The sequence below is a fragment of the Ixodes scapularis genome, unplaced genomic scaffold, assembly GCF_016920785.2.
Source record: "Ixodes scapularis isolate PalLabHiFi unplaced genomic scaffold, ASM1692078v2 PGA_scaffold0__279_contigs__length_252992795, whole genome shotgun sequence".
NCBI classification, from domain to species: domain Eukaryota; kingdom Metazoa; phylum Arthropoda; class Arachnida; order Ixodida; family Ixodidae; genus Ixodes; species Ixodes scapularis.
The window spans coordinates 24,052,152-24,077,593 of NW_024609835.1; the positions used below are offsets into that span (position 1 = coordinate 24,052,152).

Below are 25,442 nucleotides of genomic sequence, written 5' to 3' on the forward strand. Positions count from 1 at the left end.
TGAAAATGATTGCCAAACCCAACGTTCAAATATACTTGCGCTATTCGGTGTCATGACATCAGTGGCAGGCAGTCAAAAAATTAAATACGCCAAGCATTTGTTTTGGCGCTGCCGAGGGTGCTGGGGTGAGCTTTCGAAGCTTTCATTGACACCATAAAACTACTTGTAATCAGTTGGGAACAAATCCTACACTCCAAAGAGTGAACCCCTTCCTGCTGCTGGTGTCACTTTTTTGTTGTTGCCAGTAAAGATTCTCAGTTTGGAAACCATGGTGATGACACAAATAGTTAATTCAATAATGTCTCAAAGAAAAATTATTTTTGCCAATAATTGGGATGCTATTTTGGCAATGTTTGTTGGTGTGTTTAGCAAATTTTCAGGCAAATCGGGGACCATGAACAAAACGCCAAAGCACCCTTTTAAACACATTCTGCGTTAAAAATATAAAGTGTAGAAAAAATAGGGTGATGCATGCGCAGATTGCAGTCAACACTATATTGGGCAGCAGTTTGCGCCACCTAGCCGACAGCGGTGGTGGAAGGCATGCTGCCTACTGTCGCTGTCGACTAGGTGGCACAAACTGCCAGCCAATAGAATGATCCGTGCAATCGGGCACACATGCTCATTGGCCCGCTCACCGCCACATGATGTAGCCACGTCGGCAAGCCACGACGGTTGCCGACGCACGTGTGATGCAAATAGCCACTTCTAAGGCTTGATTATGCGCCTACGGCGGTACCTCGAGCTCCCTTCTTCAGCATCTGGGCGGTCATCCGCTTGCAGGAGTCATGCGCAGCCTGCACGAGATGGGGCGCCTGGACCGAGGCTACTGCACGGAGACCCGTCCCTACAACCAGGGATCGCGGCTGACCGCCTTTGAGCTGGTGCACGACGGCATTCCGGCCACCCTGGTGTGCGACAGCATGGTGGCCGCCCTCATGGCCCGGGGAGAGGTCTCGGCCGTCGTGGTGGGCGCCGACCGCATTGTGGCCAACGGAGACACAGCCAACAAAGTTGGTCAGTGGCCGTCGACCCCGTCAGGGCGTCTCCTTCCGTCTTTGTTAGATGTGTACCAGTGAGACATCTTTTTACTGCGAATCAGATTGAATAATTTTGAGTATTCAATTCTTTACTGTGAATTAAATAGAATATTTTCGAATATGGAGATTTTACATTTATTGTGAATAATGAATCACAGTTAAAAAACGTTCAACCAATGTACTTGTTAAAATACAGTTTTATTGCATGAGAAACATTCCACATGCTTGACTCCAATAAAAAAAAGTCTGATAAGACGAGTCAGGCAGAATGTGATTTAACAGTGCAACCACACCAGTACTATTTTGTTAATTTACTTTTTTTTCAACACTGCCTTTAAAGGGGCCCTGCACCAACTTTTTGACTGGTTTTTAATTTGCACCGATCCTGAGCGCACTGAATGTAGTAACTTAATGAAACTTTTCTTTTAACAAAATTTTGCTTTATTTTAAAAGTTATAGGCAAATTAGAATTACTAAAACAAGCAAAAAATAACCTCCTTCATGACGTCGTAGGTCCTGGCTTGAGTGGCCGTGAACTAGAGGAGGAGTAGTGAGCTCATCGAGCGCTCACGGCTGCCGCACTGCGTGTCAACGGCTCGAGAGGGCGCCACTAAAGCACGTGCTGGATAGGCTGTATGAAGTGGGCGGCCAGGGCGGCTCGCATTGCATTTGCGGCACGATTAAAAACTAATTCGGCATAACACTTCATTGGCCAGAAACGACAGCAAACACGAGGTAAAGATCAGTTCAGAACGGGAGCCACTTCGCGCTGCCATACTGCCAAATGGCAAAATCGCCAGCCAAGCCCGCGCCGAAAGCCTTCAGAACGCTCGGAACTGGTCGGATCCTCGAGCCGGTATATGACTCCAGCGCCCCCGCGTACATCCGGGACCTTTCTACGCTCGCCGTTCATTGGCGCCTCATCCCACTAGCCCTTTCTAGTATGCGCCGTTTTTTCCGCTGCTTGGTGGCGGGTATGTTGACAGTTCATTTCTTGTTTCCTTACTTTATAAACTGCATTTGTTTCTTTTCTGATCTAAAATACTGAACAAAACTACTTTCATACATAATTAAAACAATTCGCGACACTTATATTTTGTATCATGACTAAAAGAAAGATTTTAGCAATTCTGACCCGTAGTAAGCCCAGGACCAAAGACGTCACATATTGTGCGCTTTCGGCAACGCGGGTCGCCCCCGTAGGTGGAGGAGGTATCCGCGTCGTCCGGTTACAATATGACGCACTAATATTTAGTTACTCTCTCCGTGCCCGCTGGCTTGCCCAAACCCCGAGAGACGTGGAAACCGCAAAAAAGGTAGACGCTTAAATATGATTGCGGGGCCCCTTTGAAGAAGTACTCCGGCAATTTTTTGAGCTACCTCAACTAACCATATTTTCTGACTCCCCGGCCTTTACCTGTTCCTGTGTGCTATTTAGTATCGCGAAATTCATAATAGTTCTTGGGAAATCTGCAAATGAAAATGATGCAAAAACCAACATTTAAATATAGCCACACTTTTCAATGCCGTGACGTCAGTGGAAGGCAGGCTTGCCAGTAGAGCAAGCAGCCTAAAAAATAGAATATGCAATTAATTTGTTTCGTGCTGGAGCGCGGTTACTGGAGCGAGCTTCCAAAGCATTCATTTGACACCATGAAACTGCTTTGAATCATTTGGGAACAAGTTCTACAGTTCAAAGACTGAACTCCTGCCTTCCACTGACGTCACTCTTTCGTTGTTGCCAGTAGAGACTTTCAGTTTGAAAAACTCGATGAGGACCAAAACTGTAAATTCGATGGCTTCGCGAATAAAATATATTGACCTAATATTTGGGATTCTATTTTAACGATGTTTGTTGGCGGGCTTGGCAAAATTTCAACAAAATCGGAGACCATAAAGAATTCGCTGGAGTACCCCTTTAAAGGAGGTTGAAATAAAATAATGGGCAAAATTTTGGAGCCCCCCGAACCAACTGAGATGCTTCACCACGTGAACCATTTATCGGAACATCCCCATGTAACGCAAGGAAGCTTGACATGCTTGCGTTGATGCTAATAGCTGATTCACATGACGAGCTGATCCGCGGACGGTTTGATCACGTGATGACATATTTGCGGTTCGTCCGTTTCCCAGGTGCATCCACACGTGGGAAACGACGAGCAGACGCCAGCGAGGACGAACCAAACCTGTTCGCCACCCCTCAGTGCCGCAAAACTCCAACATTACACCGTGACACCATTGTCCAAGAGAGAAATTGACGTTTGCTACCGCGATAAAGAATCGTACGCCGCTGTTGCATACAGATCGAGACAAAACACTGTGATAGGCTTCGCACGAAGCGCCACTAGCTTTACGAACCCAAGGCATGACAGTGACATAGGCATGGTCCTGCTCGAGAAGGGTTCGGCGTAGAAGCAACGATGTTCTAAACTCGCGGAGGGGCGTTTGGAGATGCTTTCACTCTATCTGCGCTTGTGCACAACACTCAAGTACCCCACAGCCACAAGAAAGGTCTTGCTCGATGAAAGCCTGATTGGACGAGCAAGAGTTATTGCGGCGTGCTAGACGACGTTTGACGGGAGCCTCTTGACACGGACCCGGAGGAGTACTGGAACCTGCGTTGCGTCAGCCGGACAAAGTTTCTGCAGTTTTTTTCATGCGTAAAACCAAGAATCGCGTGACAAAATGAACCAGCAAATGCACAAAACACAACGATGCGCCATTCTTGTTTTTTTAGTTGTCCAAAAACAAAACAAAAAAAACAAACAAGAAAACAGTGCACTGTAGCCTGACTGAACGCTTTTCATGTCAATCACCCGGCAAAACTCTGCAAGTGAAAAGGCGCTCGACTTAATCAGTCCACGTGTTTGCGGTCGTGGTGCAGATCGCAGGAATCGGTGATGTGCCGGTCCATAGTACATGGTCCGCGGACGAAAATCACGATTCGGTTCGTCATGTGAATCAGCTATAAGCAGATGCGCCTGTCCTGAGAGCACCGATGCAAGTGGCAAACTTTGATGGGAGAAATTAAGGAATTCTGTAGGAATTATTTGTAATCTTCTAATATTTGAAAAACTTGAATACTCTGAACAGAAAAAGGGTGCTGCAATTTAAATCTAGCAGCTAGCACTATTTGCAAATTATTCATAGCTTTGAATATGCATACACCCTTAATCTTTGTTCAAAAACGTAGCGGTGCTTAAGAGTCTCTACGGAACTCTCCTTAAGACATCATTTTATTATCCCTTGGCGATGAATACTAATCCGCTTAGTCTGTTTTGCTCTGGCCTGCCTGAGGAGTAGCAAGACAGAGAAAGAAGTTCACCCAGTAGCCTATTGGCACACAATTGATCCTGTGTGTGTGTCCTAGCAGGGACACAAAAAACACTCAGGACAATGACGTCTGGCATCTTCCATAAAACATATAGAGAGGGCATCTGAACAGTGTGTTTTTGTACTTTCTCAAGAAGCCTGTAAACAATGTCCAAACCATGGGTTTTCAAACAGAGTTCCAATATCCCCAAAACATTGTCATGGGTTCCCTGAGCCTCCAAATTTCCTTGACCGTCTCTGCCATTAAGTATGTGCTTCTTTTAGTTTAGGTCCTATTCTAGCAAATCTGAGCCAGCCATAGATATGTAACTGTAAGCCAAACGCTCCCTAATTTGTTTAATTTTTTCTTACAAGGTGCTTTTGCACTGGTTTATTTCATCTATAGCTGAGACTTGGAAGGGTTCCTCAGCTGCCACTCGAGGCATGTATGGGTCCCTCGAGACAGAAAAGTTTGAGGACATGCATTCTCATTTCTCTGTTTGCACCTAACAGGCACCTACCAAGTGGCAATCTGTGCCAAGCACCATGGCATTCCCTTCTACGTGGCCGCACCAACCACCACAGTGGACGCCCGCACAGCGTCGGGCAGGGAGATCACCATCGAAGAGCGGCCAGCCCACGAGATGACCTCGATCCAGGGAATTCACCTGGCACCTAAAGGTTAGTTCTTGAGGACACTGTTAAGAGGAAACCAAAAATGTAGCAAGGTAGCAAGTGTGTAGCTCTGTTCTAATCATTATTGAACTCCTTTGGTAACCAACAACCTTTTAAAACGTTAGAGTATGGTATCTTTGAAATATTTAAGGCCTTCCTTGCTGCTTGTGCATGAAATGTTCTTTTACAGCGGAGCTGTTAAGGGCTAGTTTCCCGAGTATTTGGACTCTGGACAGCTACCGCCATCTATGAGCGACGGCGGCAACCAGACAACCGACTTGCCAATCGTCTGGTTGCTACTGTCGTTCATAGATGGCGATAGCTGTCCAGTCTTTCCACTCTGACTTGCCGGCTTGCGGCCGGCCATTACTTCATTCCCATCAAAGTACTGCTTTGCTGGTCTCCCTTCTTCACCAAAATGGAAAGGCTGAAAGTAAATTTTTTTTTTTTTCGATTTTTTTTTTTTTTTAATTATTTTTTAGACAAGTCCATTAAAACCTTGCAATTGCGAGCCTCACGTGATCGTAACAATTATATGAATCATGCAAACATATTGAACGTGCAAAGAAAGAGATGCAGACATATCCCCCTTATGACCTACCTTTTTTTTTCTAATAAAGTGTGTTATGGTTGACTGATTTTTTGACAAACTTTCTGTGATGGCAAGTTTTCTTAGCTCAGTCAGGTACTTCAGTGTGCATGCACCGTTGGGGATTTTAAAGTTGGAAGGCCATCCTGTTCAGCTCATCAATAGACATAAGGGAGTTTTCAAATAGCGCACGCTAAAGCTTTGCGTACGCAAAGAATAGTGTCGTCGCCACTGCGCATGCTCCAAACGCAAACCAGGTTTTGCGCTTTGCGTGCGCAATTTTAGCGTGCGCTATTTCTCGGGAATAGCGTGCGAACGCAAAGAGTCTTTGCGCTTCTCCAAGGGGGATTCATGTTGAGAAGTTGGCTAAAGCCAAGATGAGCAGAGTTAAAAAAATGGCGGCTTCCAGAATTATGTCGGCGGCTGCTTTGGTGGCATCGTGAATGCGACGTCGGCGGCATCCTCACGACTGCGATTTTCAATACGGGATGACATTGTACTCGGTTTGGCATCGATCACAGGCAACTTAATGCTTGTGACATGCGAACTTCTCTCGGTGAAGGTACGATGTGCGAAGGTCAGTACACGAGACCTCTCTTGCCGAGGCGACGCAAGCGGACACGACCGGTCAACCGCTCGCGTCACATTCTCATGTTAAACAAATCTAAAATAATACTCTGGACTGAAAAGCTTGTTCTTTCTAAAGTTACAGCATTTTGTGTGTGAAATAAAAATTGACTGTATCTTGGTGGCGTCGCAAGCGCGAGATGGTTGGGCTTTTGCGTTGCGACAGAGAAACGCTATTCTAAAACTCTCTCGCATCGCGTGCGCTAACACAAGCACTAAATTTAGCGCTGGCGTGCGCTGAAATTGCGTACGTTATTCTAAAACTCCCTTTGATCTGCAAAGTTGGATTGAAGGTTGTGGTTACCTCTTCTTGATCTTCTGTACTGTGGAGACCGGTTATAACTAAGTCGGTTATGACGAAATAGTGGATATAGTAACATGATTTTCGATTCCCGTTGTCTTCGTTATAACCGGTCTCGACTGTATAGGCCTGTTCACACTCTAGCATTTGACTACGACTGATGGAGACGAGACCGGTTTTCGAGCCTCTTGTGACAGCTTATGACCGACTGCATTGCTGCGCAGCCGGTCGTCAGCCATCACAAGAGGCTCAAAAACCGGTCTTGTCTCCGTCAAATGCTAGTGTGTGAACGAGCTTTAACCATGCTAACTGAAGAAAAACTCGGAGTGAGGACACCCACATTTAAAACATGTGCAGCAGCTATATTGGGGTTTGTCGATAAAGCCGTCACATGCAGAATTGCGTTTTATGAGGAATGCGATGGACGTTAAGTTCAAACTCAAGCTTCCAGGGACGCCACGCAATGGCTTCCTTCTTTTGCACCATTCCTTTTTTTTGTTCTTGTTGTTTTTAAAGCTTTTTCAGCTTGCAAAGTTTTCTCAAAGCGTCTAAAATCCCATCCTTCCTTCACATCTTTCTTTTTTTTTTTACCTTTTTTTTTTTTATATTTCTGTTGTGTTGTCAAAGGAGCTTGCGATGCAGGTGTAAGGTAGCTAGTCAACTTCCTTGGTCTATGGCTTCCCGTGGCACGCTTCACTTTTCAAGGCTAAATAAAACATACCTTAAACAAAAATGCAAGTTTAGATAAAAAAAAAAAGAAGCAATTTAGACTTTTGTGTTTAGACAGCATGAAGTCTCCCTGCCTTTGAAGTTAGAAACACTCGTTTACCCTGTAGACGAAAAATGTAGCTAGATTCTATCCTGGGGCTTTAAACATGCACCACGCAGCAGTAATACACAAACTCATGCCGTTACGACGCTCATCCAGTTCAAAACAGGCAGGGGTGGGGATTGAATCCAGTGTCCCTGGGTTCTGCAGAGCTACCTTTCACATGCTTCAAGCTACGCTGTGCTAACACACTCAGCCGCAGCCTTTTAAAAACTAAGTCAGTCTAGGACCAATCAATCATTTTGCTTTATGGAGGGCAAAAGTGAGGTAACCCATCAGCCCCCCCCCCCCCCTCCCCACTGCCATTACACCCACTTCATTCCCCCTTTATCTCCCAAGCACTTCCAACATCACTGGCGGACTGCGTCAGATTTGAGTGTGCAGTTTCTCGTCTCGATCTGCGACTCAACCTCTTGATATCCCAATGAATTTCCAGGACATAAGATGTTTTGAATGTGAGCAGTGTCTTCAGGGAAGTATTCGTCCTCAAAATAATCTGATGGGCGAGTTGTTTGAACGTTACAAAGCGCGAAAGCGCTAAGGTAGAGAAAGAATACACGGAGGAGCAATGTTGGGTCAAGTACATTTAAAAAGTACTTGAAGTAAAGTACAAAGTAAGTGAGAGGTTATGTGCTTAGAGTAAAGTAGTGAGTGCACCGGGTGCAATGTACGTCGGGTAAAGTACTATAAATGCAATGTACTTTCAGTGTAAAATAACAAGTACTTTTTAGCACAACTTCTCATGATGGATAGAGCATGACCATACTCCATTCACCACTAAGCTCAGACTGCTATGGGAGCTATGCTCTCGCCGGACCAATCAGCCGCCTCCTTTTCATCACCTGACTCATTTCACCGCTCGAGGATGTGGGCAAGAGCGAACAGAATAAATCCTAATTGTTTTGATCGGTAAAAGATATCTCTTTCGAAGCTACCGTAAAACCGCGACACATGCCCCACCCCTGAGAGGTAACCCGCCCCCTATTTTTGGCTTGTCTTGATTTGCTATTTTTTTCAACGCCAAAAGATAGCCCACTCTTAGTAATCATAGTGTTCGGATGAATGATGACCTTGGCATAAATGCGTCTAGTTAGCTGTGGCGGGATATAAGCGAACATTGATGACTGAATGTTAGTCATCTTTGCTACATTGCTCCTCGCCACAATAACATGTTTGACAGAGACGGATAATCTAAAAATAGCATTTTTTAAACTTTACTCGATTGCACACTGAAAGTTAGCCCACTCCTTATTTTTACCTAATTTTCCCTTGATTTTAGGTGGGCTATCCCTCGGGATATTACGGTAGACAGATTCGCTGGTACCGCGAACAACGGTTCTGAAGTAGAGGTCCCACGCCCGTCGTCCGCCGCCATCGCTTAGTCCGCTTCGTTCAGCCGTCCAGCTCGCGACTCCCGCGATACCATGAGTCACGACTTGTGGTTTGGGCGCCATGGGACCCGGGGAGGCAGAGAGCCAGCCTTTGGGGGGAAAGTGCTTTATTCGGGTTCCAGGTCTTGCTTGAACCAGCTCCAGCCCAAAAACTCCCCGTCTCGTTGATTCTTCCTTCCGTCGTCACCTCGCCTTTTCTCGACGCAGCAATCAACGCACACCACGGGTAACAGAAAGATAACATTCACAAAGCCCGATAACCCGTCTGCGACGGCGTGTGCTGAATCCACTGCCTTATGCATATACATGACACGCCCCCCCCCTTTTTTTTTCTTTTCCAATTAAAAGAAAATCATAATTTGTGTATCCCTTTACAATCGTAGCATTTAGAACAAAAAAGCGAACTGTGCACACATTCCCGTCCATTCGGCGTGAATGATCGCAAGAAAAACTAACAAACCTACTTCTTGAGAACATCTAAGGTACATTAATCATAAACAAAACTCCACCCGACTACAGCCTTGACAACGCATCAGCAGGGATATTTCTCATCCCTTTTACGTACCATACATTCGGGTTAAATTTTTGCAACGCTAGCACCCAACGAGTCAGCCTCACACTATTTGGTGCTGCTGACGCCAAATACTGCAAGGGTTATGGTCGGTGCGAATTTTGACCTCCGCCCCAAATAGCCACGTTTCCAACTGACCCAAGGCCCACACAACAGGGTGGCCAGATGCGGCTGAGCGAACACGCAAATAGTCGTCCCCAACCAAGCCGCAAAAAAGCGGCGTGACCTTCGTGAAGAAGCCCAAAACAAGCGGCAGTTCAATAGATGTACACATTCTTGAAAATAGTTTATTAATAATAAAATGAGAAAGAGAACTTGCTCAAATACGAAAGCAAATTAAAGAAAAAACAACTAATTATGTTAATCATGCCAGTGCATGATCAACGCCTCAACTACACACAGTCATCGTCGGATGAGTCCGACTCATCTGGAAAATCCTCAGCCTCCACTTCTGCTGAACCATACATGTTTTTCGAGTTGAAAAGCTGCAACATCTTTGCGGTCAGTTGAAAGTCCTGGCAGTAGACTCATCGAAACTTGAGGCCATAACGTTCGTGCAGGATGCCGCTCAACATGGGATTCTTCATTCTGTTTCGGTAGCACAACTTCATGACGTTCATGTGTGAGAACACGCGCTCGACGTCGGCATTGCTGCGGCCAATGGCGCCTCCTCATTTGTCCCCTATACTTCCCAACGAATGACCAAACTCTACATTTACGGCCCTGCCGCGACTGCCGACTGGCTGGGCAAGGCGCCAAAACATTTGTGAATGGATAGTAATAGTTTTGTACTTTGTGACGGACGGTACTTAGCGCCACCTAACCGCGGCGCCCAACGGTCATGCTGTTTTTCGTGTTTTTGACGACAAACGCGCTGTCAGTGAGTACGACGAGCACTAAAATAACAATATTTGCTGGAAAAACGCGAATAAGCCCAAAAAACGCGACAAGCAACTTGAAAAATCTATTAGCGACTCGGTGAAAAAAAGAAGCCCGAATCCGCTTATAACAAGCGGAACTGGCCACCCTGCCACACAACCGCGTAAGCTTCACGTTCGATTACCGCCCACCAGTGTTGTGCCCGTTACCGAAAAAAAGTAACGAACTAGCGTTACTCGTTACTTTGGTAAAAAGTAACGCGTTATCGAGCTACGTTACTCTTTTACAAACGTAACGATATACCGTTACCGTTACTTTTCAAAAATAGTGAACGTTACTTTTACGTTACTTTTCTGTTCGAGTACATATGTTTGGCAGAGATGTATGATAAGCCTCCTTAACAAGCTTGGATAAAGATAAAGATTTACAGAGTGGTTTCATGTGTTTTGATGCGCGAAGCAGCTTAATTTTCGGTATGCAGATTAGGCATTGAAACTGTAAATTACCTGACTCTGTCTCCTTTAGTTGATACATTTCATTCAGACCTGCTGGCCATGGCGACGGACTTTCGTTATTCATGTACATCTCACGCGCAGAATGAGTCGGAGATGTTAGTCAATCGGCTTTTATAAACTATACAGCATGCGAATGAGGGCTGTTGGAACACAACCAGCCAACCAACACCCCTCATTTGTACGCCGGTTTTAGAAACAGTCCAGTTCATACTATTACCAGAGACTGATTTACTTCACTATCTGGAACAGGACACCGGTTATCAGCACACTGGCTATAATCACTTGCTGCCTCTTACCAGCAGTAGCTCTTAGTTTTTGAAAAAAAAAGAAAAAAAAGGGTTTCGTGTTTGTAAGTTTTCTTTCCAGGTTTAAAACTTCTTTTTTTTTCTTTTTTTATCATGATCTTAGGGAATTAAAGACTAATCAAGCGAAAGATTATTTTTTGTACAAGAGTGGGTCAGGAACTTTCAGGCAGCGAGGGGGAAAGCGAGGGTAAAAATATCTCACAAAGGATGTTTCCTTTTTTTTTTTTTTGAAACTAGAGAAATGAGCAAATCGCTTTGCCACTAGTTGTCCACTGTTGCAAACGGATGTCTCTCCACGGCTCCCCCCCCCCCCCCCCCCCCCTCTCACTCCCCCCCCCCCCCCCCCCCCCCCCCCGCTGTCCACGTCTGCTGCACAAAGCTGGTTCCGTGCAGCGATAAGCTGGTGTAGGATTTCACCAGTTTTGGTCAAAAGTAACGAGTAATGAGTAACGAAATTTGGCAGCCGATACCGTAAAAAAGTAACGGAAATACTTTACTCGTTAGTCATTCAGAATACTAACGGGTACGTTACTGCGTTAGCGAAAAATGTAACGCGTTACCAGTAACGTCGTTACTAGTAACGCGTTACCTCCAACACTGCCGCCCACCGAGTTTGGGGAGCAGTTAGTTTTTTTTACTGAGAAACGCCACTGGGTATTCTTTCCCATCATATGCACTTTGGGCGAGACATGCCCCTATCGCTCTATCCGATGCGTCGGTGGACAGAACAAAAGGCTGGCTGGTATCTGGGGCTCTCATGACCGGAACTTCCATCAGGAGGCGCTTTGCCTTTTGAAATGCTTGTTCCTCCTCGTCACTCCACGGTAACATGTTCGGAGTCCTGTCTCCAGTTCGCGCGGTCAATGGCAACACCACTTCAGCATAGTTTGCAATATAGTCTCTATAGTAGTTCATTAGTCCTAAAAAGCTCTTCAGTTCTTTTTTCATCTTGGGCCTCTCCATGGTTTGGATCGCCTTGACACGAACGGGGTCAGAAGCATGCCTCTCGGAGCCTATCTGGTGGCCGAGGTACATGACCATTTCCTGGGCAAACCTGTGTTTGGGCAGCTTTACCGTAAGCCCCACACAACTGAAGGTTTTGAGAACACTGTACATGCAAAAGGCGGTCTTCTCACTTAGACAAATATATTGCAATGTCATCGATATATGCGCCTGCATATTCTCTGTGTGGTTGCAACACTTCATTCATCACATGCTGAAAAGTTGCTGCTGAATTTTTTAACCCATAGGGCATAACTTTCCACTTCTTTTTGTTACCAACAGGTAACAAAAAGATAACAATCACAAAGCCCGATAACCCTTCGGTGACGGCACGCGTTGAATCTGCTGCCTCATGCATGTCGCATGCGTGACACCATGCCATGTTGAGAATTAGGCAGAGAATCCACAGAGTGTTTCAGGTTCTCTGTGCAACTTTTTTTTTCAATCAACGTATTTGCAGTTTCTTTTAAGCAACAGAAAATGGGTATCATTTTTTTTGTTCTATTTTTATGGTAAAATCGAGTGGGTGCCTTCGATGAACTACGACTTTGATTAAATTTGGTGGTTGTGTCTAAACCATAGAGAATGGCACGTGTCCACAGAGAAGAGAGTGAGCGCGACTCAAGCCGGCCAGTTCTCGATCGGTGGTCGTCGGGCAGAAAGAAAACGAATTTCGAGCCGCGAATTCTGTTCTGGGTAGCTGGGTTTTCATATGTCATGTACAAATAGATACCTTGGCGAGCATAGATACCTTGTCGCATTCCCTTTTTCAGTGATTTGATTGCTGCGCCAATTGCACCAAACTGCACCAAGGGGCTAACCCTGCTACATTCTGCTACATTTTGCCAAAATATGGGTAATCTGCGCCAAGCCTGTGCCAAAGGACCAGTTTCGGTCGCCTTTCAAAACCAAAACTAGACTGAGTACCGTAATTGGAACATGCGTGTGTTATCTGGCGCAAGCGACCGCCCGGTTATTGTATAGTTTTCCCGCCATCTTGCGTTTCGCGCTGTTGTCTCGTAAATGTCGTCTTGCGTCTTTTTTTTTAGAAATATTTTCATTGATAGAGGCGGGTGTGTGCAGACGCTCTGACGCCAGCGTGCCGGGTACCAGCCACGCCATCATGCTGTAAAACGAAACCACATTTTTGCTCGGCGGGAGTTACTTTTTGAGCTGAAGCACTCGCTCCTGAAAGCAGCGGCCGTGGGAAACTACATTTGGTCCCTGCCTTCCAGTCACCATGGTCGTGCGACGTTGGGTGTTGCCGTCCCCACGTCACTGCAGATATGGCACTTTCTAAAATTAAACTAAGTACCGCCGCATGCTCATCAACATTCCTGTTCTTGTTTAAATCATACGTTACTACAAGAAACCCTCTTTAATTGAAAGACTTCTGTGTCGAAGTATTGATTACCTAGGTTTCTCCCGGCTTTCTTTCGAGGGGGACCCTGATACGTGAATAATCTGCCGCGAAAGAAAGTTGGTGAAGAGAAGCGAGCTAAAGCAAAAAAAGCCAATGTCTGCACGCTGAACCCGCACAATGCGCTTGTTTGTCTCGAATTCAGTCGTTGCACAAAGCGCTCCAAGAACTTTTGACCCTGGCTCGCGATGTCTTGCACCGATGAGCTCAGGTCCTTTTTTTGTTTGTGTTTCTAGCTTGTACCTTGTTTACTGGCCTGGCATGCACGCGCCGCTGGACTGTTTTCTGTCGTATGCTCGACAGTTACATTTTCCATACAATTTTGGGAATCAGCTGGCGACGGAGCAGAGTGGCATGGTTTCGGTTTCGATCGAACAGCCGTTTTCTCTGCTCGTGCGACGAAGCACGTGGAACTGCGAGCCTGCCGAAGTTGCCCTCACGTGCATGCGAACACGATTGCTGAACAGAGGCACCAGCCAGAACGCTTGCAATCCATTGTTTTCCATTTCCTTACTTTTGACAAAATTCTGGGACGCCGGGAACCAGTAAAACGGTAGCAAGTGGTTTTTCGGAATTGCTCGGCGATGCCTACAGCACTGTACACTTGTGGGATGTCCGAGCATTAAAAACACAAGCAACGAATTCCGTTGCAACACAAAGTGCCCTTCGTTTGTAGAGGACTTAAAACAAATATTTTTATTTTTATAAGAATATCTGGCTTCAAAAGCCACTTTTACAGCACCGATACACTGTCTTGGCTGCTCCAAAAGCCACCTTTGCTGCTCCAATACGCTGTTTTGGTTGCTCCAATACACTGTTTTGGTTGCTCCAAAGGCCAAATCTGCTGCTCCAAAACACTGTTTTGGCTGCTCCGAAAGGTACTCCGAAATGGCTTTGGCCAATCACATCATCGAGGCACTTCCCAACACCGTCAAGAAGACAGGATGAGCGCTCGTCCTGTCTCTTCATTCTGGTCGTCTTCATTGCATGTGCTATTTTTGTTTTGTAATGTTCATACAAAAGTTAAGGAAAAAATATTAAGAAATGTATATCGAGCCCCTTGGAAGCGAAAAATGTGGTATTGCTTGAAGCAATAGAACGAGTAAGACCCGTGCATCTGCAAACTTGATGGGACAAACTTGGCAAATACCATGTGGTACCTAACGAGGTTGCTAAGGTAGCTCTTCGCGAAAAAGCGATCGGCTTTTTATTTCAGGTTTGTGAAATGTTGTGCTCACTGTCACAGTCTCGTTATTCCTTAGGCTGTTTCTGTCTATAACAATGACATTAGTAAGTAAGTAATATTTATTTTCAGCAATATTGTGCTGTGGGCACCAGACAAAAAGCTCTCATGATGTAGCTTGTCTGGGTCTGGTGCCCCTGCATTTACAGGGCATGGTAAAAACAACAACTATACTATACACTACACTTTGTCTAAATAAAACAAACACCTACATTCTTTTTCGTTAAACAGTGAATATCATTGTGGTTTATAATAAACTTGTTAAGTAATGTAGACAGGTTATGCGCAATAGATTGCATGCATAATTTGTACGAAAATTAGGCTCATTCCAGAACTCTTTGCATTTGACAAGGATGGAAAATTCATGTTTTTTCAGGTGGGATACAATAAACGAAAGAGGAATAAACTCATTGGTCAAAAATAAATAAGAACATAGCAAACGGTACTCGTATACACTTGCAATCCTCGTGACATTGAGTTCAAGAAATAATGGTCCTGTATGAGTTTCGTAAGGCACGCATGCAATAAAACGCAGAATTTTCTTTTGTAGGATGGTAAGTTTGTTAATATTTGATTTAGTTGTTGTGCCCCAAACCAAATGATGATAGTTAATTTGTGAGCTAAACAGAGCATGATAAATTTGCATTTTAATATTTACAAGCAACAAGGAGCGACAGTGACATTCTATTCCAACAACTTTTGACAGTATTTTAACTAAGTATTCAATGTGATTGTCCCATAGCATATGTTTTGAAAAAATGACACCTAGCTTTTTGTGCTGTTTAACTATTTCAATCTGGTCGGTGCCAATCTCTAGAGCATAATTACTAATAACGTGCTTATTTACAGATCTAAACAAAATTGCTTTAGACTTTACAGTGTTTATCTTAAGACCATTTGTTGTTGACCACGAAAGAAACTTTTCCAGAGCTAAGCTTCCCATGGGTATAACTTTGTGCATATTCGATGCAGATAGAAATATACTCGTGTCGTCTGCATACATTATAAAATGTGCTTGGTTGCAAATATTTACTAGGTCGTTTATATACATATTGAACAGCAGAGGGCCGGGTATGCTGGCTTGGGGCACACCAAACTTCAAGATTTGTAAAGAGGAAAGATGATAATTCACTGAGACGCATTGCTTACAATGTTCCAAATTTCAATGAATAAAAGTATCAAAGGTGTGCCACGTATGCCATAACAGGAAACTTTATCAAGGAGCATTGAATGGTTAAGACCATCGAACGCTTTAAAAATCAATAAATATTCCCAGTGTCAGCCGTTTGCATTCTATGTTGTGTAATATTATTTCTTTCTTTGATATCAAAGCGCTTTCCGTGGATTTTCCTTTGCAAAATCCGCACTGGGAGTCAGTTAACACTGATTTCTGGATAAAATATTTGTCTAAACGATATAATTTTTTCCAGCCCTTTGGAAAATATTGGAAGAATTGAGATGGGTCTGTGATTTGTAACAAAATTTTTGTCTCCACCTTTATGCAAAACTGAAACTTTCGCAAGTTTCATGTTATTCGGAAATTGGCCACTCGACATTGCTAAGTTACCATATTTTCCGGGCTATAGTCCGCGGACTATACATGTTTAAAAGTTGAAAATTCTGGCTGTGCGGACTATCTATGCGTGCAGACTATACAGGAATTATGTTTTTCAATATCGTTGATTACGACGAGACGGGACGGATTTTGTGAATAAAAGAGTATGTTATTGATAATTTATGTATATTATAGGCTTTTTTTGTGAGCTAAGAAAACATACATATGTCAAGGTGTGCCGCGTATGAGAAGAATTTCATGTCGACTAAGCACCAGGTGCGGACTATGCACTGGGTGCAGACTATACAGCGGGTGCGGACTAACTAAGCAAAAACTTTCATTTTTGACCCCAAATTTGCCTTTGCGGACTATATACCGGGTGCGGACTATAGTCTGGAAAATACGGTAAATATATATACCAAGAGTGGGGCCACCACATCGATTACAAATTTAACGGGCTTTATTTGTATATCGCCTATGTCATGGCTTTTACCGTTATTCAATCCCATAAATAAACGGATCACTTCCAATTCGTCTGTTGATTGTAGGAAAATGGTGTCTACTACACGGTGCAAGATAATTGAAGAAGCATGCTCATTGTGTGCGCCAGAAGGCAATTTAGTAAAATGTCTTTTAAAGAGCTCAGATAGTTGTATTCCGTACACGCTTTCACCAGAAAGTGAAGGTTCATCTATTGAATTCTTCTGCTTGCTGCGTTTAGGCACTTCGTTTATCGACTGCCAAACAATCGCAGGACGCTTCTTGTGAGCATCATGAAAAAGACAATTTTGATATTCTGTTTTTGACTTTTTAATGCAATGCGAGTTGATTGCGATACTTCTTGAAAATTGCATTGTCACCATCATCTTTTTGAACAGAGGTACGCCTGATATAAGCGATTCTTATAATTGTTAAAATAGGTGGTGTGACCCATGGTTTTGTTATTCGTTTTTTAGCAGTAGCCGTCTTATATGGAAACAATGCAATAAAAAAATCATCATGTGCTTTGTTCATGCATTGCTTTGAGAAGACCGAAGCCAGTCTGTTTGCATAACTGTGCTTCGAAAGGACTGCAGTTGGCAGTCAGTTATCGTTTGGACAGTTAAGGGTCTATCGACCCTTTTCAGTAAATCACGGGTCTGAAAAAAAAAAAAAAAGAAAAAAAAAAGGTAAATGATTGCTTATGTCATTGCTAATAGTACCAGCACTGCGAACTATAGTATTTAGATTGGTAATAAAAATGTGGATACAACTTGCCGTAGAACGGGTAATTCGGGGGGGGACAATCACATTGCAAAAGCCACTACTACTACCTAATTATTTTACTCAGTTGTGAGGAAAGAAAAGAGTTTTCTAAACTATTTACATTTAAGTCACTGCCCAGAACAAGTGAATAGTAGTTATTTGAGGATATGAAATCAAGATACCTCTCAAGAAAAGACAAAAATTTATTAAAGTTACCAGCTGGCGGACGATACATAACAGAAAGCAGCTGACGTCCGTGCTTCACAGTTACGATTTCATAGTCGTCTGTAATTTCGGTAAAGGCATTGAGTATTTCGCATCAAATATCCTGTCTAACATAAATACAAACAACTCCCCCTCATTTTCCGCTTCGATTCAAAAAGAAGTCAGTGTAACCCGGCACGATAAGAACATAGCCATCTGTTATGTACCATGTTTCGGAAAGCATCACTATCCCCACACTCTGCCAGAAAGTAGACATGCAGGCTTTCTTTCTAAATAATGCAGTTTTTATTACCCAGTCATAGGCAGCATTATTTTTAGAGAAATGTCAAAGTTGTCCTTGTCATCTCTTAATTTGGGATTTGATGCCGTCTCAATGCAACGTTTGGTATGCAGTCACATTGTTGTGCACTTACCGTAATGTCCCGAAAGATGGCCCGCTTAAAATTGAGAGCAGGTTTGGTAAGAATAAGCTATACACCAACTTATGTTTGCAAACAAACCAGAGCGCCCCTAGCAGACGCCACTCGCGCCGCGCAAGCGCGATGGAGTGTAGCCAAAAAGCTCGCCGTTGCCCATAACAAACTAGTATATTGAAATGCGACGTTGTTGGCGTCAATGTGAGGCCCTGTGCTCTTTTTCGTGTTGGTACTGTTGATTCTGCGTCTTCCTAGCATTGTTGGACTAGCTTAGTGGCCCGAGCTAAATCAACGAGGTTCGTTACAGCCGAAACTTCATGCAAATAATCTAGCATGCGGCGATTCATTTCGCATGAACTCCTCAGAATGGATGCTAAAGCCTGATTCTCATGTTGACATTCTGCTTGCTATTTTCAGTCGCTACGTCCCTCGGGTTGCAAAAGCGTGGATAGTAGCTGCGATGCTCGATGTCGATACTGAAAATCGCGAGCAGAATCAGTGGCAGATCCCACGAAAGAGGCGGGAGGGGGGGGGGGGGGGGGGGAATGACCCCCCCCCCCCTCTTCAGTATAATACTTTTTTTTTTTAGAAGTGAGAAAAAATAAGTTATTGGGAAAGTGTGCCTCATCAACCTTTGTCAGCGAGCTGGGGGCCTGGGAAAGCTCATGTCGGTGCCTTTTGGCATTCCACGGGCACCGCCCAAAAACGCCCACAGCTTGCGGTACCATCCTTCCCCCCCCCCTCTGCTTCAAGCAACCGTCTCCCCAAATGGAGTGTCAGGGTCTGCCTCTGAGCACAATCGTACCGAGTGAATCAGGCATAACCAAGTCTGTGATGGCCACTGCTAACAATGATCAACACCCCCTTGTATCTGTACTGTTTTGCAGTAAGCCCCCTTAACCCAAACAACCTTCAAACTTAAAAGTGTTTTGGGACCTGCACTTTTTATCCCAATGTTTGGTCTACCGGCCGCTGTCGTTTGAAGGAGCAGCTGACAGTTTGAATGAGTTTGAAAGAGCAGACGACAGTTTGGAGGATTGGACGGCCGTTTGAACGTGAAGACGTAAACATGGTCTGTGGGTGGTCCGGGCAAGTTGACGGTTTTCCTGATTTCATGTTGGAACAAAAGAAATACATTGACGAACCAAAAGTATTCGTGAATTCAACTCAAAGTGCTTCCCGCACAAACAATCGTGGTCCGACAGTGCCTGGTTTTTTTTCTGTGAAAATCAGTTTCTTTGCTGTCTATTCACACAACTCACCATGCATGCAATCGGAATGTTGGAGTAGGTTTACAGTCGCCGAACAATGTTTAAAACAATTTTTTTTTTACCATCACTCGTTCCATACAGTTATTGTAACGGCAACTACAATTCCAAACGTCGTTCAACTTTGTGCTTTTTTTCCCTAATTTCATATGCCCTGTTTGCCCACAAAACCGCTGCTGTGGATCGAGTCGCTGCCATTTTGCCTTTTGCTTGTAGCCTCAATACCAGATACCACCGTTCCACGTCCCAATCAGTAAAGAAGCTGGATTGAGACTATAGTTGGATATTTTGGTTATGCTATAGCCGCATGGCTGCCATTCATCCCCACAACAGCGGCCGTGATGCTGGCATGTGGACGAAATGGGGTTATTTCAAGAAGTGGGCTATCTTTTGGTGTTTTTGCCTGAGCAGGAAATGATGCTAAAGCTGGGGTGGGCTAAAGTCACCGGATCCTGCGAAAGTAGCGCCATTGCCTTCCCTGCCTGCTAACGAGACACAAACAGATACTAACATAAAGACGACCAAAACCTCGCAAGGCGATTCGCTAATCAGTCTTCGTCGGATTTCTTACAATGATATTGTTCTTCTTGGCTATTTCAAGACTAGAAAATTATTTTTTAATGCCTCCAAACCCTGACACCGCATGTGGTGGCGGTACGAAAATGTATGCTTGTTTCGCCGGTGTGTGGATGGCAGAATCTCAGTATACAAGAAACGTCTCTACATAGCTAATCATCACCAATGGACTCAGATTGGTTCACCACGAACAGAGAGGTCAAACAGAAATGGCTGATTGCATAAGCCAAAATGGCGACCATACGGGGAGCCTGGTGTTACTTTTCCAGGATCCAGTGACTTTAGGTTGGGCTACCTCTCAGGGCTTGGTCATCTCTTGGGATACTACGGTAATCTGAAAAAGACGTTTGCCTCGTGTGGAATTTTCGCCTTTAGCGGAGTCGTCCTTCAATGTGCTCACACTGGGACGTGGTGGTGGTTACCGTTCCTTCATCATATTTTACAGGCATCACGTGCTGGAACCCTGCTTTCGACGTGACCCCCGCCGAGCTTATCACAGGAGGCATCATCACGGAGAAAGGAGTGTTTCCTGCCAACCGCATCTTGGACAGCCTGTCTGCCTGATGGCAACAAACGTGCCTCTTCGATCCAGTCTTTGGTGGAACGACACGGAAAAAGTTTTGTTTTTGCACTAAGGAGTGTGTACATGGCCACTGCCACATGGGGAACCTCTAGTTACCGGGGAATTTCAGTGAGCCTGGAAAAGTCTGGGAACTTGGCTGAAATGGGGCCAAAGTCGACACAACCTGGGTGGTAGCTTTTGACATGCTCTCTGTGGTTGGAAAGGTGCCTTATGCCCAACTTTTACAGCAAAGAGTTGGTTTTTGTCGCAAACCTTGTCAGTTTTGTGAACAGTGTTACGAAATTTAGACCAGTCTTGTAAAGGTGCGCTAAGAGGTTTCTTACTTCAAGCCCCAAAGACTGTAAACATTCACAAAGCCACAATTTTAAAAAATAACTGGCACCACCCGGTGGAAAATGGGGTTCGGGGATTCCCAGGACGAAACGATGCATGTGTTAGGAAGGAGAGGTTATTAGAATGAAGGGAGGCAAAAAGCTAAGCTACAATAGGCACAAAAGGGGCTTTGGAGGCACCCAATCTAAGTTACTGCAGCTCAGTGGAGCCAGCAGGGAGTACTCGTGGTTCCTTGAGCATGTGCTCACATAATTTCTTACCATAACCTCCTGAAGTGGTGATTTTCTAAAATGGTCCTTTGTTGGCATAAGTGCCCTGCTTCGTTTGAGAGGCTGTGTTGAAAGTGAAACTTCAGTGGGAAGCAGTGCAGTGAAAGAAGCAAGAAGGAAAGTTAATGCTGCGAAGTGTTTGTTCTATGCCAAGATCCCTTCAGCCAATTGCAGCAGGCGTATATCCTAGGAAGCATGAGCAAGCAACATCCGTGTGACCTTGGAGATGTGCAAGGAGTACAGCGTGTTTCTATGAATACTTTCAAAAATCCCTACAAATAAGGTGGTTGACAAAAAGAAACAACCCTTTTCGGGAACAAACTAACAGCCACAATGGATGCCAGGGATTGCAAGAAAAAACAAATCACAAATTTGCATAAAAATTACTTAAAATTTACTAATTGACTAATCCAATTGGTGAAAATAATCATGGTTCTAATTAAAAACTTGTTGAGCACCATCGAAAACCCCTAAATCAGTCAATTTTCAGAGTTGAAGCATGTGGAAAGTGCAGCTGTGCGCCGAGCCTACCACTTCTGCAGCAGGCAGATGGCTGGCGATGCGAAAATGTGAATGATCACATTTTCACATCACCAGCCGAATGGTAACTTTGTGGACCCGTGCACGAGTGGTAACTTTGTGCACTCGTGCACGAGTGGTAACTTTGTTTACCCGTGTGCTTTCCACATGATTCTCCTCTTCCTAAAATTGACTGATTAGGGAGTCTTTGATGATGCTCAGAAATTTTATAATGGGAACGATATGTTTATTTTCACCAATTAAAAATTTAAGTGGTAAATTATAGGTAGTCATTTTGCTAAATAGCGTGTTTTTTGCATTCTCTAATGTTCGCTGTGGCTGACAGTTCGTTCCCGAAAACTGTTTCTTTTTTTCTGAAACACTCTATTTGTAGGGATTTGTGAAAGTATTCGCAGAAGCATCTGGTATATGATGGCTTCTTTTCTTGATTCTGATCTCATTTCTTGCTAGGCATCAGTTGGGCGCTTTTAGCACTACAAAGGTTTTAAAGGTGCTTTGTGACACCATACAAACATTTTTTTATGAGATCCCTAACATTTCTTTTACTTATTCAGCTTTTTAAAGCCAACTCTCCCCTTAAATCTACCACAATTTGGTTCCCGACAAATGATGCAAATGTTGATAGATGCATTACACATTTTATTTCGTCCTACAAGCAGTGTTACATGGTTGACAACAGCATATCATTGTCATTGCCCGACTTGCTTAGGGATCAACAGTTGTGCACGACAGCTTGGCTTAACATGATTAGTCAAGGAATGGCTGAAATTATCTGGGAAAATATTGAAAATTATGATGATTTAAATTTTAACAGTGCCAGGCATCCAACAAAATACTAGTCACTACACTGGGAATTTCAACTCCTTGTGTTTAGTTTCACCTTACAATGTACCGCAACAGACTATGCATCATGTTAGCCAGTGCAGCATGCGTTGCTTTGCCCGACCAAAAGGTGACGTGACATGTTCTGAGCAATGAATTTTTTATGATGACTCATTGCATACATTGCGGCACATTGCAAGGTAAATTATGAAAGTACCATTTGTTACTTGCAGTGACAGGCAGGCTGCTTCAGGTACCTCATTACTATTTGCTCTGCTTCTTTGTCTTTGGAGGTCATAAGGCAGGATTTTTTTCTAAGTCAAACTGTTGCTGAAACTCCTCTTCCTTTTTAGTTCTTGCGATTGATGAAACTAGTTCTCCGGGCCTTACAAACTCTTCAAACTTGAATATATGTATGTACCTGGATAACCGTTGAACGCCAATGATGATTGCAAAATAGGATGTTTAAAGCTTGACAACGTTTGTTGAGGGCCTTAAAGTTGTCATTCTCATTTTTGCTTGCTTTATTCTTTGTCTAATAGACTACATTTTAAACTTTCCCTTCAGTTTAAAACTATTCGAAACTCAACACCACCTTTTATAAACCTCTTGCACCTGACGTCACTTCCGGTTAGACTTGATATCGAAACCAACATTGTCGTCTGCTATTTGTGCCTTGGCACCATGTTGGAGGCATTCAGCGTCTTATTGAGGCAGCAGTAGTGCCGTAGAGTCATAGAGCCGTCTTTATATAACCACATTTCAGAATATTTTCTTGTCATAGTCAATCGCAAAGAGGTTCCTCACCCGACACGAAGTGCAGTCTACAAACCCTTAGTTGGGGTATGAATCTTTTCTTCGAGATCAGAGAGTTAGTATAATAATCTAGAGTGAAAGGTTCCATGCATTTGGTCGCTTCAAAAGGGCGGGCCATAGACACGGATATCAGCGGTCCCGGTTGCCGGTCCCAACCAGCCCATATCGCTGGCGACTCCTTAATATGCTTATAGAAGCATCAAAGCATCACTTGTAAGGTCTGTATCTTGTTATTTTTTCTTACTTTGCAGACAAACACCGAAATCACGTATTGACAAAAATGAAACAAAATTGACAAAATAAAACAAAATTGACAAGTGCTCGAGCAACTTCAACTTGTCGCTGCAAAACAAACAGGGCTAACCCATCGTCTGCTTTCTTTCTTTGCTCCTTTGTCGCTTTCTCATTCTTCCTCTTGGGACCGGAAATATTAGCTCCCAGGATTCGCCATGTTCTGCTCCCATCTTTACCTGCCTGTTCAAGATTGTGCTGGCATATCCGCCGGAGCCATTCGTGACGCTGGCAAACCAATTGCTCAAGCATCGCCTTGTCCTGGTTCCCAATGATTGCCGTAATTCTAGAAAAAACAATACTGCTGGCCATAGCTCCATTTTGTCGCCGACTTTTACAGCTGGAACAATTATTTACGGTGCAATTGACCATTTTAAAACTCGAGTAGCGGACAAACTACAGTGCAGACACGGCCCCAAAGCACACGGAACATAGCATAACAGTGACTGATGCCTCCAACATGGATTCTGACAGGTTTCGGGGAAATTTACGTACTGGTGGTAGCGTTGCATCATGGTCTCACGCAGGAACCCTATCAGTGTGGCACAACGAAAGCATTATTGCCCTTGTGTCTTTTTTGGTCGCTTCTAGTTCTTGTTCACCAAAGGTTGTAATTGTACAAATAAAATTAAAGTGCCTTTTTGTAAACTATATGACATGGTTTCCTGCTAATTACACTGCTCTGATGCACAAAGCTGTGCATCTAGGCAGTTTGTTTGTTTGTTTTTGTTTGTGTTTGTTTTTTCCTCAGTCTGTAACTTGCCTATTGAAAATACACCCTTCAGCCCTGATGTGCTATGGGACCCTCAGTGCTTCAAACCCCTTCAGCCCATCAAACCCCTTCATCCCATCAGATCGTTCAGCCTGTCGGACCCTTCAGCCCAAACCTTCTTGCCCATCAACCCTTTAAACACACAAATCACTCCAAATCTTCCTTCATTGACTGCCTCACCCAGGGAATTTGCCGAGAAAAGGCGTATACGCGACCTTTGAACATTTTATTAACTGAAATAGGCCACTCACGCCTGTTATTTTTAGATTTTTGGGATGCTTTCAGCACGTAAATCGCGTTACCACCGTAAACTGACGATCTCAGAAACCACTTAAGTGCACCTTTAATTAAGCAGGATGACTATGACGTCACTTTCGTAACTTGTGCTCGTGCACACCGGTGGCTGCTGGCTCGTGGAAAGATTGTGAGTTACTTATGGACGCAGCAATGTTTGGTTTGGCATCCCTTTAACAAGGCTAAGGGTACACATGAAGCGTTCTTGGGCTTTGACAAGGCATTTGGGATTATTTATTCCGGTCGTTCGTTACTCACAATAGGTGCCCGGCAAGGCTAAAGGAGAGGTGCATAGCACTCGCGCAGCTCGGTCCACCACCACAAATGACGTTCGTGGCCTGGACGGCACCGACAGGCCCCACAGACGTCAAGAGGCGGGTCTTCAACTCACTCTTGGCTTACGTGAGGACGGCCGGTCTGGCCGGCCTTCTGTAAGCCCTCTCTCCCTCCCCCCCTTGCACCCCCTCTCCCATTCCTGTATCCTTATACCCTTCCCCTTCACGACAAGGCATGAAACCGGTACCGTCGTACCCCTTCTAATTATGAATAAAACGTATCCAACAACAACAACTCACAATGGTCAATGATTACGGTTTGACCTTGCTTAACAAAAGAGCAAGAAAGCTAGGGATTTGTTTGTCTTGTCCTCTCAGGTTTTAAAATGTGTTGACTTCACTGTGATATACCCAATGTCTTGTAGTCTATAAGCCGTTCATAGGCTAAGCTGACAGTGCAGTG

At 44.2% G+C, this 25,442-nt stretch overlaps 1 protein-coding gene across 2 annotated transcripts in view; it reads left to right on the plus strand.

Moving 5' to 3' along the window:
- The window catches only part of LOC8044070 (methylthioribose-1-phosphate isomerase), a 58,098-nt gene extending 33,809 nt beyond the window's left edge, over positions 1 to 24,289 (plus strand). For both annotated transcript variants that reach the window (XM_042290508.1, XM_042290490.1), the window contains exons 6-8: positions 784 to 1,017; positions 4,866 to 5,033; positions 20,430 to 24,289. In XM_042290508.1, coding sequence (XP_042146442.1) covers positions 784 to 1,017; positions 4,866 to 5,033; positions 20,430 to 20,548 — 521 coding nt within the window. In that variant the 3' untranslated portion in view covers positions 20,549 to 24,289. The remainder of the gene's footprint in view (positions 1 to 783; positions 1,018 to 4,865; positions 5,034 to 20,429) is intronic.
- Positions 24,290 to 25,442: the final 1,153 nt, after the last annotated feature.